This window comes from Polyodon spathula, chromosome 59 (genome assembly GCF_017654505.1).
Source record: "Polyodon spathula isolate WHYD16114869_AA chromosome 59, ASM1765450v1, whole genome shotgun sequence".
Lineage (NCBI taxonomy): Eukaryota > Metazoa > Chordata > Actinopteri > Acipenseriformes > Polyodontidae > Polyodon > Polyodon spathula.
In genome coordinates this window covers 560,345-577,844 of record NC_054592.1, presented here as the reverse complement: position 1 = coordinate 577,844, position 17,500 = coordinate 560,345, and the positions used below count along the sequence as shown (strand labels likewise).

The window sequence follows — 17,500 nt, the reverse complement described above, 5'->3', positions numbered from 1 at the left end:
GTTACGTGTGCTCTGTGTAATTCTGTATTGTTGTTCCTCTTGGATCATGGTTTGCTATGTTTGCTTTTAAACTATTCCTGCATATGAAAAGACTCTGAGGCAGATTTTTCTGAAATGAGGCGGAGAAGCATATTAGCGTTGCACACTGCAGCCTGTGCAATGCTAATATGCTTCCCCACTTGTTTTAATAAAATCAGCCCTGAGGAGTCTTTTCAGAAGCAGCAGTTGCATGAACAGTCAATAGTAAAACATGGCAAAATGAGGTAACTGCCAGTAAATCTGTCATCCTCGCTCTTGGAATAACCCAAGTACTCCACGACCGCTGTTGGCGTGTGCTCTATTTTCCTTATCGTTAATCCAGAAGGATATCATATCATTTAGTTCATTTGAAGTGGTGTTTGAATTTCCACCACATGTCTATTCATCTAACACAGTAGAGATCACGAGGTTTCAATGCTGTCAGTTTGAAAATGATTAGAAATGCCTGACTGTCAGGCAGGAGGGAGACGCACCAGTAGCTCTGAGGTTCCCAGTTTGTCTAGCGCAAGGGACTGGATGCGCGAGAAGTGCACGCCCATCTCCCGGTGGATCCCGGAGCATTCGATACAGGTCAGGATCCCCAGGTTAGTAGAGAGCCAGGTGGGATCTGAGGAGGACAGTCATATAATCAATATCAGCAACAGAACATCTTGAAAGTGTGTACTGCATATTATTAATGCAAATGTTAGACCACTTTGTGCTTTAATTCGGCATCTTAACCTTAACCCTAAACTTCTCTTAGTATTTTTACTTGCATGTGTGACCTATTCAAGTCATCAATTAAAATAGACTATCACGAATTTGCCTATTTGACCATTTTTTTCAGTTCAAGAAGTTTGATTTCATATGCACAACAAATCAAAACTGCAGTAGCAATGTGGTGTTCGGATACATTTGCACACGACTGTATAAACTGCAGGTAAGGTCTTTTTTCAATTTTATATATATATATATATATATTATATATATATATATATATATATATATAATATATATATATATATATATAATATACATATATATTTGAGCTGCAATTCTGGGAACATTCTGACAGCAGTCGCAGTGCAGTTGAACACAGCGGCTGTGCAATTACTCTGCAGCATGACTGCGCCAGGCTGTCTGTGCCAGATCATCTTACCCCCGCTGCTGCTCTTCCATAAGGAATGCTGCAGCAAGTCTACACTTCCAGCGATGAAGGGGTTAAATGAGCGGGCGACACCGATTCTTCAGGCTCATTTAATCCGTAATCAGAAGTTAAATTACTTTACTAATCCTTCCATTTGTTTTCTGGATGCAAACCGCTTCACACAGTACACTTATTTATGGTTACAGGATTTTAAAATGCAAATGACAGTTTCTAATACTACAGTACTGCCGAATGACACCACACTATTACACAGTGCTGGGCATGAAGGACCCCACCGATTTCTCACTGTCTGTCACACAGTCTCTTTCTTTTGCCTCATACGCATTTCCTCAGAAAGCAAACTCCATCTTCTCACACATTGTTTGACTACTTTTACTTACAAACAGAAATACTACTCATTAGCACATTATTTTATTTAACTGTACCCACAACTTTTCCTTCATAAGCTATCCAGACAATATCTTCAGAAAGAAGTCCTATATCCATTGATAAACCACTCCTGTCAAGAATCTGCTTAGTACTAACATTCATTAGCTTAAACATTCAGCAGCATCTTCAGTGGTTTCCATTGGGCTCCCTCAATCTCCTAATCTAACCAGCCTGCTTGCAAGCTGTTCCACAGGCAGTATCGGAGAGTTCATGCAGAGGATGCAGCGCTGGCAGTAGCCTTAAAGAACAGCACCACTCACATTATACAGTGCATGCTATCTGACTCCAATCAGGGGAGAAGGGGGTGGTGGGAGAGCTCGGAACTCCTTTCTCACCTGGAGCCCCACAATCACAGCAGACATGGTTCCCTGGCATGCGCTTGACGTCCTCGATGATGGCCTTGGTTAGATCCTCGATGCTGTTCTCCCCGCTCGGCCTCTTCTCATCCAGGGCTACGTTCAAGGCCTCCTGCTTGCTGTTGGTCAGGACGGAGATCCACCTTCCAGGTGAAAAAAACAACAAGCAATGCTGTTAACCAGCTGCAAACCGCTCCTGCCTGTTTCATATTCCCCAAAGTCTTTGACGACTTGCGCCTGGGGTTCATTGCATCGTTCAGGCTTCAGCTGGGCCAGCAAGCCGCTGGACGGATCTGTCTCTTCACGGAATGTCATGCGGCCCACGGCTGCAGAGAAATCAGCCTGGATCTGCCGCTCAGTTTATGAAGGCGCTAAAGAGCTACTGAAGCCATTCAGTTTGACCACTCATGACAGCTAATTTGTGATGCTATGTGGCAGCCCAGTGAAGTGTCACTCTGTGTGCATACCGCTTATTCACTTTTAAAATAATGTCCCTTCCAAAGAGAGAGTGTTGGTTTTGATCCAAATCCAGTTGCGGGTCACACTCACTTTACTGTCGTGATCAGGTTCCACTGTGGAACCCATGCATAATCATTCCTGCAGCTATCCCTTCACCTTCTGGTACAGAACCATTGCACTGTCATGGTATGGTCACTGCTTTGCCATAGAAGGCTTTTCAGTAAGGGCTTGACCAGCTTATGATGCACATCCAAAACCTCAACAACAGAATGATTGGGAGAGGAGAGGAAACAGTTTCACTTGATCAGAACGTGTAGAAACTGCTGTTGTGTTTCTAACACAACTGCGTGCGTCACCACCACATAGGGTTTCCTGCTTGCAGAATAACACGTGTATGAATACTTTCAGAGAAGATAAAGTAATGAGATTTTACTTACGCGGCACACTCCAGATCATCCTCTGCTAGAAAGTGATATGTGCGATTATCTACACCAGAAATAATAAGAATATTATTAACAACAAGGACAATGAACACTACTGTAGTATCAAACAGTTTACCCAGGGAGCAGAGCCGGTACGTCAATGTGTAAAAATCCACTTCTCTAAAAGTTTGTCAATAAAAACCACTTTTCTACCCAGAAGGCTCTGTTCTCAGGGTTCTATGGCAGAGTTTCATGGACACTGGGTTAAACTAACAAACATTTATCATACACTTTGCCCTCTGTTTTATAATCTGCCCTTTGCATCCGTTTTAAAGTTGCTAAGGCAACCCGAGCTCGCTAACCAATCACAAATGGTCTCTTTTGGCTTCGGTCTAAGTCTCTCCAGGCAAACAGAAAACAAAATTTAAAAACAGCCAATTAAACACGCCAACGGCGCACAGGCTGTCTTGACTGGTTCCGGGCCACAGCTAGGGTCAACACTACAAGACTAACTGTTGCCAATGCTTGTATTACAGTATTGTGAGAGCTCAAATCAAACACACTCCTGCAACAATCCATTTAAACACATGGTCACATAACACATGTGGTCTTAAGAAGCGATTCATCAGTGCACTCTCTCTAGTCAGGTGATCTGTAGATAAAGGTCATCTTTAATACTGAGATAAATCCAGATGAAACACCAGGGAGGACAGTCTGGTTTTATTCATTCCCAGTGTTCCAGTGTGGGTGTTACTGCTTTTATTCATGATGTCACTGGAGACGTGGAATGTTCCGGGGCAACTAGCAAGTCCATTTATCATCGATGTGGTAAAGTTACTTTGTAATCACCCTGTACATTAGTTTTATTTTTACTTTTAATATATGTTTACCGGGTGGCAGGTTCTGACACGTTGCATTGACACAGATTTAAAGACTGGACTTACGCGAGATGAGATCAAAGCACTTCTTGTCCTCCAGACTTGGTTTCACTTGACAGGTTAGAAGATTTAGCTTAGCAGGGGGTCTGTTTGGCTAAAAAGAAACAAAAAGTGGGATTGTTGGAATTTAATAAATTAATACAAAACATTAAGTTTCAAAACATGTTACATTTCATGATATTTTTTACAACGATTGTGTGTTTCTCAATATTTTTTTGTGATGACACAGATTGAACTGTTCATTGACAGAGATTGCACAGGACTGCAATGTGCTGCGTCCTAACATGCAGAATACAAACACAAAATAGATATTGTGTAACACAGAATATTTAAAAAGGCAGATCGTGAGATAATGGATCAGATTCCCAACTGAATTCCAAACCGCACACTTCAAGACTCCCAGTGTATAATAACAGGGGCTCTAGTGCAGGCTCTCTCTGCGTCTCTCTGTTACACACTCACTGTTCCATGTGCTATAGTCAGGTAGCAGTTCTGGACCACGCACTTCCTCTTCTGCCAAACTTTACGCAACCTGCAAACAAACACAAACAAATCAGTTACTAATGACTGACTGAAGAGGCTTGATTCTGGAGAGACAGCAATGTCTGAAAGAATCCAACGAATTGGCATCTCAGCCCACTGAATTGAAAGGAAAGGCGAGTGCTGGACGTGAACCGCTAACCAGACGGTGAGAAGACAAACTGCTTACCGTTCAACTAAAGAGCCAGCTCTGGCAGTCATGTGGGTGCTGATGTCAGTGTTAACTCATCAGCCGCTAGTATTATTAACTGATCTGGAAACTGAGTCAGAGTGAAAACAGCTGGAAAACTGAGTGATGTACACTGTACTATTCTGACTGACAGTTAAGACCATGTGCTGTCCCCCTTTGAACTGCGTGTTCATGTGAAGCACAAGGCCGCTCACCCGTCACTCTTCTTGTAGAGGCACCCTGACTTCTCTGTGCCGTACTGCTTGTTCCCCTGCAGCTGGTGCATGCTGTACACAGTCTGCCGGCTCAGGGACTCCTTCAGAGGAGGAGAAGAAGGGTCAGTTAGTGGAGGGGGGGTGACTAGATGCCGCACAGGGGTTGGCAAGCCCATCTCTCAGATCTAAACCCAGCCTTCCCAATTTCACGCTTTGACAGGGACCAAGCGCATTTCACACTGGAGGTTAAAGCTCCAGCAGTTGAACCCATAGGACCCAGATAGAGAGCAGCTGTGCGATGCTCAGGTCTCTGGTTTCATTATTTAAACGAGAGAGAGAGAATGCAGCAGAGCTGAGATCTGGGCTTTATCTGAGCCAGCACTAGGAGAAGGCAGGGGGAATGCAGAGCTGAGATCTGGGCTGTATGTGAGCCACCACTAGGAGAAGGCCTGGAGGAGCCAGGTAGCACAGTGGGCTGTTGCAGCAGTGGTTCACCTCTGAAGTCAGTCAGACTACTTGAGGTCGAGTGTAATAGGTCTGGTGATGTCAGCATCATGGAAGCAGCACACAGATAGCAGGAGAGGTGCAGAATGGAATGGCAGGGGCTGATGGTACATTCAGGATCACTGAGTTGCATGGGCATGAGCTAAAGCATGCAGGTACATTTACTCCATACAGATTGACCTGAACAACATGAATGGAACACAAAGATTTAAGACCCAAAGGCACATGCACAAACACACACACACACTGTATACAGCACTGTGCGCACAAACACACACGCACAGACACATACTCACACTATATCCACCACTGCACGCACACACACAGACAAACTCATACTGCATACAGCACTGCACGCACACACACACACATTCACACTGTATACAGCACTGTGCACACACAAACATGCACGGACACACACAGATACAACGCATTTACAAGAGCAGAGCTACCAGCGCATAGATACAACACATTTACAATGGGATTCCAATCAGAAGACTGGAAGAACCGGAATGTGAGACAGTCTATTAAATATACTGCATAGTTTAACACTTAGAGGGGTATATAGAAAAGAACTAAATGGCAGGGGTCAGTACTGCAGCTTTTAAAATCAATTCAATCATTAAAATAGGGCCACATTTCAAATTCAACTCACTCTCCTGGACTTTAGAAGCAGCAGCAGCAGCAGAGGGAAAGCAGTCAGTGAGAAAGAAATGTTTAGACAAACCAAAAAGACAGACAGACACACAGACAGCAGCTATTTCAATAAACCTGAGCTGTGCACCAGATGCCGTGCAATACACAGTAGAAAACCAGACACAATGGCATAAGGAATAATATACAAAGTCCTTTCACAAAGCTAAACAAAAGTTTTAATGAAGAGCTCTGAATTCAAAGCCTGGTAAAGTTGCTATTGTGACACCGCAATGCTACAAGGTGCCCATCGGAATGCGAAAAGTGCGTGCGCTTTGGAGCAGCCGCACCTGCAGCACACTGTGTGAATGCCCCGTGGCGCCGGGTCCTACCTCTTTCTGGTCGAGCTGCAGCGCTGGTCTCAGCTGGTCCCGGAGAGAACACAACTGCTTCTTCTCCTCGTCCTGCCTCTGCTTGATCTGAGAGAGGGAGAGGGGGAGGAGGGCACAGGCCTAATCACCGACAGCCTTGAGAATCTCACGTATTATTATTCATTCGCTCTTTTTTCTACACCCTACGCATTCTTCCCTCTTGTGTCAGGAGTTAGTTTGTTGGTTTTGTTTCTGAACTGTGTGGTACTGCACACCCAGGCCCTTTCTACAGTTGGTACAAACATTATTTTTGCTGTAGTAGTTAACAATGCTATTCCTTTTATAAGGGGTGGCCCTAAAAGTGTATTATTATAATATCTTACACATGCTTTGTCTTAAAACACTATGCAGTTTATAAGATTGAGATCTTCCAAAGTGGACATTACCTCCAGCATACCGCCTGTCTGTTGAAGTCTATATCTAAAGACAGCAGCCAAATGAACCGGAACTATTCGTGTTTATTCAAAATGTGATTTCAAGGTAGTTTCAAAAGAGGAGGCGAAAGGCATGGAAAGCGCGTGCTTAAGTGGTAAGTGATGCGAATCAATAAAACATTTTAATGCGTGGTACAAAATCAATAAGCTCTGTCAAAACACAGCATATCGATCTTTTATCAGCTGCAGGAGCCGAAACGGCAAATAAACAGGCGTGTCTTCATTTCAAACTACATACAATTATTTGGGTTTTATTTTTACCATGCTTTAAAGTCATGCTAACCAATGTTTTAAAAGCCTCCTTAACACTCTTTTCTTTGCTGTGTTTTCAGTACTGTGTGCTTTTATACTTCTTCCCCACACGTGGCTGTGCTTTAGCTATTGTACCCCGCAGTAGGCTGCGAGATGGCTTGTGTAGCAGGGCTGAGAATACTCACTCCAGCCAGCTCTGAAAGTAGAACTTCTATGTACAGCTTCAGCTTCTCAGTGGTTGCTAAACATTCCTGAAAGAAACTTAAAAAAAAAAAAAAAAAAAAAAACAGAGAAAGATTTTGTTTTGTGGAATTCATATTTAACGTTTGACCATCAAACCCAGCCTTCAAGTCTACTGGGTACATGCTCCAATGAAAATACAGCACAGCTAAATTCAATTCAAATTCAAAAACAAAAGCAAGACCGTTTCAACACTAGAAATAAACGCAGACCACGATGCTAATGTAAGAATGCTGATTTTTTAAGATTGTACCACTCAAGTGATGCACGAGTTTATCTGGAGCGTCAGCTTAGTAAATCTGTCATCCGTACATAATAAAGACAGCCTTTTATTTCATTCAACAGTCTGGGGCATTTCAAAATCCCTGCAGAATCAGCAGAGTTTCTACACCACCAGCTATCCCATCCCCTGCACGGGACCTGCGTGTCTGGCACGTCTTGTCACTCCCTCACTCTAATTCCAAGCATACTGAACTCGCTCAATAAACAGCCCAAGTCAGGAAGTGCAGACCCTCCCTCAACCCACATGCCTGCTAGAGCAGGTTTTACTCAGATCCATTATTGCTAGAGATTCACTGCTCCCCCGATCATCGCAAGGGATTACTTCAAAATTAAGAAAACTTACTTAAAAATGAAAACCTGAACCAAAACAGAGGTCCCCCCCATCCATCCATCCATTATCACTAACTGCTTAATCACTTATAGGGTCACGGTGAGCCGGAGCCTAGCCCGGCAGACACAGGGCGCAAGGCGAGATGTCCCCCCCCCCCCCCCCCCCCATAATACAAATACTAGAACAGCAGCCAATTTTACATGCAGTATAATGACACACAAATGTGCCATTGTGATTTTCATTTGAATGTCACAGTACTGATGGGGAAGTGGATTAAAGATCACAGCTCTTCACAGAACCCCCCAGATCCCATTGAGTTCAGTGTGCTCTACGCCACGCCCACACTTCAATCAGGCAAGCCGCTCCAGATTCAGAGTATGCAGGCTTGGCATTGTCAATATCCTCAGCATTTCAGGGGGCAACAGAGCTTTAAATGACACTCTGTGTACAGTACTGTAGGGCCCTCGTAAACATTACAGTCACTGACCGCTGCAGAGCAATACAAATTCATTGCATTTAACAACCACGTGACTATCAGAATTATCCCTACAGGGGGGACCGGGAAATCTCTCTATTCCTAGATTTGAATATTTTGGACAATTGCTTACAAAAGGGTACGTATGGCAGGCATTAAACTCACATTTTAAATACTACGATCCAACCCTAAACCGCCTGAATGATAAAGAAACACTGAGCTCTTGTGATATATCCGTTGTCATCAAACTGGGTCTGTGTCGATCTATTGTTTTATATTCTTTTATTAAACTTGTTCAAATTAAAATTACAACATATGTCCACCAGAGGCAGTATGTGCTATTTTAGTGTTGTAACATTTTGGCAGATGAATTGAATACAAATCATAGTGTGTGGGGTTTTGCTTTTCAGCCCAAAGCATCAGAATGAATGTAAGCGATAATATTTACTCATTGCAAACACACCAGTGGCTTTTGTCGGTTAGATTGAAACCACAAAAGAAAACAAAAACTACTTTGTTCGTGATTTCAGGACAATGGCAAAAACATTTAGAAAGTGGGCTGCATCCCACATCGTAAGCCACAGATAGGGTGCACTTCCCAAAACAAACAAAAAAACAAGAGAAACTCAACTGAAGTGGGAAGTAGCTTATACAAAACGCTAAATAAATTCATTCATTTTAAAAAGTAGCCTTTTGCTTTAAGATTGGAGTTCCTGATTCCAACCGCAATGCAATGGTTCTTTACGAAGGAACACTGGCAGAACAACGGTGAACACTCTCACGGTGACATTACAATAGTACCAGAGCCACTGTTCCATGTGTTCCATTGTGTTGCCATGGCGGGTCAGGCAGTGGGGTCTGCTCATTGCTCTCTTCCAGCTCCCCCAGAGTATTGCACATTTCTGTAAAGGTCCTTGTGTTTGAAATGCAACCTGTAAGGTTTCCCATCTTCACATAGCTGCTGGAAAGGCCATGACTGACACACAAAAGACAGACAGCAGCAGAGAGAGTGTGAAGTTTAGCAAAATGAAAATCAATGTCCTTACTTGCACTGGGAGTGATAGTGCTTTATGAGATTCTGCAAGAGGTCCACTCCTTTCTTTGTCTTGATCTCGTTCACTTTGATTAAGTACTGCAATGAAAAAAAACAAGAAAAGTAAGGATTGTGTGTATACATAAAATTGTAGCTAATTATTAAAATAATGTTTTTGAGATGTGATCATTTAAGCTTTAATATTCATGAGGAGTCATGAATCATTTGTAGATGCACTTGTTCTTCTGTTCAGAGTGCAGGCCTGCGGATCCTGACAAGTTGAAATGCTGGATTTTCTGAAGCCTTGCTCACCTCGCACATCTGCAGCTGGAACATTCTGCGCTCTTTCTCGAGCTCCTCTGCGATCTCCCCGCCGCTCACCTCGGTCCGCACCATGCCGTACTGCTTGGCCAGCTCGCGCTTCTCCTTCTCGATCTTCGTGCTGGAAAACAGCAGGGAGCTAAAAACACCGTGCCGTCTGCGTTCAGCCGCACATCAAGAATGCAAGCAGCAGAGGATGGGAGCCATGATCACAGAACAATGGGCACTGTAACACACAGCTTTAAATTTGCTGTTAGCGCTTTTTACTGGCGGGGTGTCAAGTGGCAAGCGCTTGCTGTTAAACTTCACACATATTATTTTGCTAAACCACAGAGAGAGGCACTGGGTTACTAGTTCAAAACAGAAGCGAGAAAAGGGATGTAGAAGGATGGATGCATTTTGTAAATTACTTTAGTATATTTCACTATTATATCATATGATACTATATGCAAAGTAAAGATAAAGTAAGCATTAAAAATGCTGCCCCAGTACATTACAGATTCCTTCCTTTTAAATACCAGCAGGGTTTTGAGGAAGCAACAGACCTGTCCCCAGCCTAGACCCACAGTGCTGGCAGCACTGTATTCTTCATCAGCCAGTTCCCTTGGGTGTGATCTGCTCTATGCACCCTTGAGGCAGCTGTGCCTTTGTGCCCCCCCCCCCCCACCGGCTTTCTAAAATCAGACCAGCTCTCTATGATATGCAAGCCTACAGGGAGGAGGAGAAGGAAGAGGAGCAAGGTACTAATCCCCTCGTCAGCTTGCTTGCAGACAACAATCACCCATCTCTTCTCCACCGGCTCTCTAATTAAAAACACCTGCCCTGATGTTTACCACCCTGCCTTCACTAGTGTTTGAGTGTGGAGCTGTGTGTGTGCTAATTACACTGCCAGATTGAAAAAAATGGGACTGCACAATTCTGCTCCTCTCCTGACTGGAGAATTTGAGCTTCCTGTCGCCTTGCCACCCTGCGAGTGTGATCAGCAGTTGGACTGGGGGGACCGTGGAGAAACACAAGAGCTGTCGGTATGTTTTGTTTAGAATGGACAGTAAACTCTCAGCAAATGCAAGCCACTACCACACTGTCTTGTTTGAGCGAGGAGTCCGCTAAATCACAGCTCTTTATAAGTCACGCCTGTGGGGAGCGCAGGATGCGACAGTCATTGAAAATACTGCAGCGCACGTCAGGCACAGGAAACTTACAACTTGTTTTCATAATCCTTCCACGATCTGTCAAAAGGCTTTTTCAAATCCTGGAAGAAAGGAGATAGCACTTCATTAAGGGTATAGCATGGATGTTCTTTGCATAAACCTCAAAATAAAAATGACATAATAAAACTAAAAACTACACCACCGTAGTATGAGCTCTGAGGAAAAGCAGGATCTGCAGTAATGTGGAGTCCAAAGACAGGTTGCAGGAAGATCTGAATCTCTTGAGATTACTGAAATAGACCCCAGTGCGTGCTGTATAATCTAATCTGCAGACAGCAGCCTCTTCAACCGAACAGTAGAGTCCTAGTAGCTCCTGCTGAGACAACTCTATCTATTTCATTGCTGGCTCAGGGATATTCTAACGAATGTACCCACTCGTGAAGCCACAGCCGCTTCAAGACTAAATCAGGAAGCACCTTCACACTGCAGAGGAGAATGTATTTGCGTTCAAGCCAGACAACAACTTGATGATCCGTTCGCGCTCGCTGATTTCCTGACTGGATGGAACAGCTTTCTAAATGAAGGCAACACTTCATTGTGGGATTTGTTATTAACAGTATAAAAATTACACAGGCGTTACTTAGTGATTACAAATCTGATTGGTACGAAGCCATCGTTAATTAAGTAATGATCCACTCCATGACGCATTTATGTTAAACTGTTACCGTGAACAGACGCGCAGTCAAGAATAGTAATAGGTGATGAACGGTTCACTAATTGCTCATTTTTGATGCAACTTAACAGTAGGAAATCATATGCAATTACCTTAAAAATTACTATTTCACTCCTGAACTGTAACCCTAGCCCTACCTCTAGCCCTAGCCCAAAGCAAGGAAGCTCGATTCTCTGTGATCCACTCACCCCTTTCACCTCCTTCAGATCCCCCTTGACCAGAGAATCCAGGAAGAAGTTCAGGTTGTGATACATGCTCTGTAACTGAGAGAGAATCAGGAATAAGGCTATACCTACATGGAGAGCATGTTATACACATGTTCAGTACTTACAATCCAGTTCTTTGTTCCAACCATGCCCTTAATTAATACACAGTCAATGAACCCGCTGACCAGTTCCTAATGTTCTTAAATCACTGTACATGTAAAACCTGGAACAAAAATCCAGGACTGGAGCTGCCTACCCCTGGACTCTACCTTCCTGCAACAGATTCATGTGATGTTTTGTTCCTAGAATTAATGAAACTGCCAACGCTGTAACATATCACCATACTGCATTGTCACTGGTGTCTTTCTCTGTAGAGAAATAGAATACGGTGTGATATCATGATGCACCTGGCAGTGTCTGCAGTCTCGCCAGCACACTCACAATATATAGAAGGCATCCTGAAATGTGTGATCCCTCAGAATTAAAGAGAGACACCCTCCTTCCTCCTCTGTGACAGGGTGCAGACCGGAGAAGCAGATTGGGATAATTATCCTGTCACTGAGATGTCCAATCAGAGGACTGTTTCTATGGCAATTGCAGTCTACTGCCAGGTTCCAAAATATTTTATTTTTTTGCATGAATATATTTAGTAGTCATGTGTAAATTGAAAAAATGGGATGCATGCATAAAATTCAAAGTCACATGAGCACTCAGAGAGGAGACACAAATGAGAAGAGGAACAATTATGGGAAGGAGGGCTATACAACTGAAATGGTGGTAGTGTCTCAACAGGGGGCACTCTCTCTGTTTCTCTTGCAGAATTCAGTCAATGCCTGTGCATGCTGTGTGATTAAATGTCCCACCCAGTCATGCTACATTGTAGTAAATTATTAATATGTGGAGTTTGGCTTGCTCCACTCAGAAACACAGATTAGTAAGCAATAGATCCAAGAGGACTGAAACAGCTCCCCACTCAGTGGCTTAACTCTTCAGTCCCCACACTTGCTGGAGTGCAGTGTACAGTACATGCACAAGCAGACCGTAGACAAAGGCAGCACGATTCAAGCAGATTTGAAAGGGTACGAGCCTCACCTGGACACCCTCCCTCAGTCCTCATTCTTACCAGGTTTTTCATAGGGGTCAGCAGCTCTTTGGAAAACTCTGCAAACTTGTTGAAGCTTGTGGCCAGTTCCTGTTCTCCATTGTTTGTGAAATTAACCGCCAGCTTCTCCATCGACGTGATGTAGCTTTCGAGATGGGAGATGTGGTCTAAACAGAAAGCAACAGGTTGGCTGAGCTGCAGGTTTGTCTGTATCCCGATTTCCCTGCTCTTTGAAAGTGCAGCATTCCCAAGAAAAAACTACTCAAACTTGAATTCAGCTTTGATTTTCTCTCTTCAAAATCCTTGGCTTTGTTTCAAGACGTCACTATAGATGCCAATAAAAAAATTAACATATTTGAACATTGCCTGAATACATACATACATACATACATTATATATATATATATATATATATATATATATATATATATATATATATATATATATATATATATATATGTCCACAGCAAGTATTAAGTCTGTGTTTGCTATGATAACTAGCCCTGTAGTGCTTACATTGCATGAATGCCTGCGCTCTTACCTTGACCTGAGGCATGCTTGGCTTTTGCTGCTTTCTTCATCTTCTGCAGTACAACTCTGTCTGAATCTAAGGCCTGAGACAGAGAGAAAGAGAGACATAAATAGCATCCCATTGAACCAAGGATTTAGCAGTGCACCTTAATCTAGACTTGATCATGTTAAAAAGGGTTTAAAAGAGTTTAAACTCACGATGATTAACTCTTACAATGACAAGGTAATAACCCTAAAACAAAGCAGTATGGTTCACTTTGCAGAGACCGCTGTCACTGCTCTACCACCTGCAATTGCGTATACACACTGCCAACAGAATCCAACGTCTTTTGCGACCTCCCACAGCAGTGAATGTCATCATTTTAGGGCAGGGGTGTGGGCGACTCTGAACCTTCCTGACCAGGTCTTTGATCCAACCACGCTCCTAACTGTTTACCAATTCAACAGCCACCTGGGTCAGAACTTCACTATGCCTGTTAATCGTGGTGGAGAATGGCCCTCCAGGACCGGGGCTGCAATGCCTGTTGGGTCACAGGGTCACAAGGTCACAAGGTCACCCCCCCCTTAAATCAATTGTGAAAACACTGTTTCTACAGTACTGTGCTTTACAGCTCTGCGCCAAAATCTCACACACCCACCCAGCTCAGTGTAGCTTCTGTGCTCACTCAGCCCTGGGAGACGCTACAGCAAGAACACCGACAAGGATTATTATACACTCAGAACAAGAGTTGTCTCTGTGCAGCAGCACTCAGCAAGAAGGCTCAATAGCCTGAGTTTCAGTAATTGGCCAGTCAGCTTCTAATCACCGCAAACAGAAGTGAACCTGCTCTTTCATGGTGTATAACTCGTAATGACTGTTTTTGTCTCCTACAGGGGAAGAAGCAAAAGATCAAAACAAAAAGTTTTTTAGCAAGTCAAACCGGAAGCTGCAGAGACTGATCGCTGGCAGCATGCCCTGCAGTTTACTGTGCGATGAAAGATCCTTATAAGGCTATGACTTGCATAGGTCTTGACAGGGTTTCACTGCATGATAAAACAAGCCACAAACAGGGAAGCCCACCACCCCACCGCGTGGCAGAACAGCAAACAAAGAAAGATGTGTCAATTACAAAAATGGCATGCCGAGTGCAATAGATTTACAGCTATAGTACATGAGCTGTAGTTAAGCATGCTACTCCCTCCCCATTGCTTTTAAAAGGGTGTTTGCAGAATGTTTTCATCTAGTGCTCTAACATATCTGCACACACTGCCTGGTTCAATCAAGGAGGCTGTGAAACACGTGTGAGCATGCGTCCCGACTCACATTACTGAAATACACGCTATCAGCATTCATTAAGCACAGCCACAGACGCTGCTGGTCTATGGGCTAGGAGCCCAGCTCATTGTGCCCTGGGTCCAGTCCCCTTTACCAGAACACATACAGCTATCCCCTGTGATGCATTAGGTCCAAATCTAACAATATCAGGATCCACTATTTCAGAAATTTTCCTTTTAAGATTTCCCCATAACAAAAGCATGTGTGTCAAAAATGTATCAACTAATTAGAGTTAAGAGCACACAGCCCAGCCTAAACTTTAAAATAAATTGGTCAAAAGATATACATGAGACCGAAGAAGATGATTGGGGATAACAAAAAAATAATCAAGTTTTCAACACCTTGCTCAAGACATCAAAATGTATTAAACTGTGTTTGTTTTGCAAGAGATGCTTTTCATCGGTCAGCAGCCTCCCCAAAAACGTCAAACAACCTCATTGATCAGGGCAGACTGGGGAGTAAAAGAAATCTCCCTGAGGATGCCCTTCCATTGCAAATGAGACATGACGTTTACAGCAACCCAGCTTAGAGTTTACAGAACTCATCTCCTGAGGATCAGTGTGCAGTGGCTGTACTCCTGTGCCGGCAGTTAGGAAGTGGGTTTTGCAATGAATCCAAGTGTAACCTCTCTATAAATAGCACAGTAAATGCCATGTTTAGCAGCGCCTCCTCAAGTCTCATCTTAGCCAGCTTTATAAAATCGCCCTGGACGTTCCCAGTCGGCTAACTTCAGATGTTGACAGGGAATGAATGAAACGCACACCAGCTTCACATTGGGAACCCTAATCCTCCTATCTCTCCCTCAGCCACGGGAGTGTGATGTGGAATAGCAATGAGGGAAATAAAAGGAAATCCCAGACAAATAAAAAGAAGCACAATTAAAATCAATTAGCCATTCTGATTTCCCAGAGAACAGCTTCTTGTTCTTCAGAAAAGGGGATTTTTCACACTATAGACCGTTTCTGTACTCAGTGGTTGTGTGTGTGTTTCTTGCAATAACAGTTGACAGTTCTCTAGTTAAGGGTTTAAATCTATTTCTAAAAGACCATTATTGACCCATTAAAGCTGCAAGCATATGTTTCTGCATTAAGACACTGCTTAAAGACATTTCTTGCTCAAGCGTTCACTGTCTGTCACACACTAGGTTTTCAAAATGCCTAAAATGATCTTTAGCACAGTTAATAAAGACACAGTGAAAGCGATACAAAAAGCATCCGGCAAACTGAACTGAACTGATGAGCTATTTCAGCAACCTGCTTGCATTTACAATCTGCAGTGGTTTTTGGGGGAGTTTATGAAACTCTGGTTAGCGCGCCTTTAAAAACATGCAGATGTGCTTGTCTGTTGGAAAAATGATACCCAGTGCCCACAATACTACCTTTAGATTCTGATCTTCTCTGATTCTCCTATCAATTTTCAGCAGAATCTCCTGAAAGCAGGCCGAGGCTACATGGACGCTGCTTGAATAAATCATATCCCGAGTGATAAACAACAAAACTGTTTTTTCAGATTCTTACAGCTAGAAATATTCACATGTAACACACCCTTGCTGTTTAAAAATTAAGTTAGCCAGGGTGCTTTCTGTAGGACCAGATGCTGCATTTCCTTGGAGGCTGTGGGGTCCAGTGGTTAAAGAAACAGGCTTGTAACTAGGAGGTATCCGGTTCAAATCCCAGCTCAGCTACCGACTGTGTCACCCTGAGCAAGTCACAACCTCCGTGTTTCAGGTGAGACGTTCTTGTAAGTGACTCTGCAGCCGATGCATAGTTCGCACACCTTAGTCTTGTATCTTGTAAAGAGCTTTGTGATGGTGCTCCACTATGAAAGGCGCGATATAAAGTATTATTATTACTACTAGTCAAGGAAGCCACTCACAGTGTACATTTCCTGAATATCCTCTGTGCTTCCTCCAGCACCAGAGTAAAGACAGAATGGAGAAAGGGCTTTTAAACTGGAGTCATGCAAACCTCACACCATTCTGTCATGGACCTCCCCTTAGAAAAGTTTATCATGGTATTTCTGCCATGGTCACGCCATGCATTTATCATAGTTTGCCATGTCTATTAATAAGCTTTACCATACCTTGATATTCTTTACACTGCTTTCCTATGCTTTTATTGTGCTTTATTACCCTTTGTTCTGCGGTTAAAAGGCTCAGCCAGCACTGTGCAAGCTTTGAGTAAAAGAAACTCGCACCACTCAGGACTGGAACCTTTTTAAAAAGCAATTCAGTTTTAATCCCATTTTGGGAAACAAAGGTCAGTACTATTGTGCATTCTAAAACGCGAGGTGCTGCAGATTGTGAAATTCTGGCACAGAACCTGGGGCTGTGAGCCGTAGGAACGGAAACTGATCTGCAACACTTAATGTAGCAGCTTCCCAGCTGAAATGAAAGCTGCTCAGGCGAGAAGAGACTCAGCAGAGGCAAGAGGCGCTCAAACCACCTGTTCAGCGTTATGATGCATCGTTACAATGGACAACAGAACCCTATCCATATCCCTCACCCTTTTGTGATACAATTGTGTGCTTACATACATCGTGTAAAAAGATTGACACAATAAGTACATTGGAAACTATGCATAATTGTAATTGTGTGTAAGTACACATGTATTTACTAAGTAACTACTATGTAAATACACAGTAGTTAGAGACAATGTAAAGTGTTACCACTTTCATTTTAAGTTCATTTAATATTGTAATTACATACACGCTACCAAATAATGAAAACATGTATTTGTGGAGAATGTGTGTGTTTGTGTTGTGGATGAGATGCTGGTTATTGTATTCTATATACAATAGTAGATTATGATGT

The 17,500-nt window shown here is 43.1% G+C and overlaps 1 protein-coding gene across 3 annotated transcripts in view; it reads right to left on the bottom strand.

Annotated features, from left to right (window-relative positions):
* Window positions 1-17,500, bottom strand: part of unm_sa1614 (un-named sa1614) — a 41,736-nt gene that overhangs the window by 11,469 nt on the left and 12,767 nt on the right. Inside the window, exons 2-16 of one of the 3 annotated variants that reach the window (XM_041240159.1) lie at window positions 13,384-13,456; window positions 12,864-13,009; window positions 11,723-11,797; window positions 10,853-10,902; window positions 9,642-9,771; window positions 9,343-9,428; window positions 7,154-7,229; window positions 6,244-6,330; window positions 5,874-5,882; window positions 4,715-4,815; window positions 4,253-4,322; window positions 3,797-3,884; window positions 2,868-2,916; window positions 1,951-2,114; window positions 513-646 (exon numbers count right to left, since the gene is read on the bottom strand). In XM_041240159.1, the coding sequence (XP_041096093.1) occupies window positions 513-646; window positions 1,951-2,114; window positions 2,868-2,916; window positions 3,797-3,884; window positions 4,253-4,322; window positions 4,715-4,815; window positions 5,874-5,882; window positions 6,244-6,330; window positions 7,154-7,229; window positions 9,343-9,428; window positions 9,642-9,771; window positions 10,853-10,902; window positions 11,723-11,797; window positions 12,864-13,009; window positions 13,384-13,423 (1,305 nt within the window). In that variant the 5' untranslated portion in view covers window positions 13,424-13,456. The remainder of the gene's footprint in view (window positions 1-512; window positions 647-1,950; window positions 2,115-2,867; window positions 2,917-3,796; window positions 3,885-4,252; window positions 4,323-4,714; window positions 4,816-5,873; window positions 5,883-6,243; window positions 6,331-7,153; window positions 7,230-9,342; window positions 9,429-9,641; window positions 9,772-10,852; window positions 10,903-11,722; window positions 11,798-12,863; window positions 13,010-13,383; window positions 13,457-17,500) is intronic. The other 2 variants (XM_041240160.1, XM_041240161.1) reach the window with 2 other exon arrangements.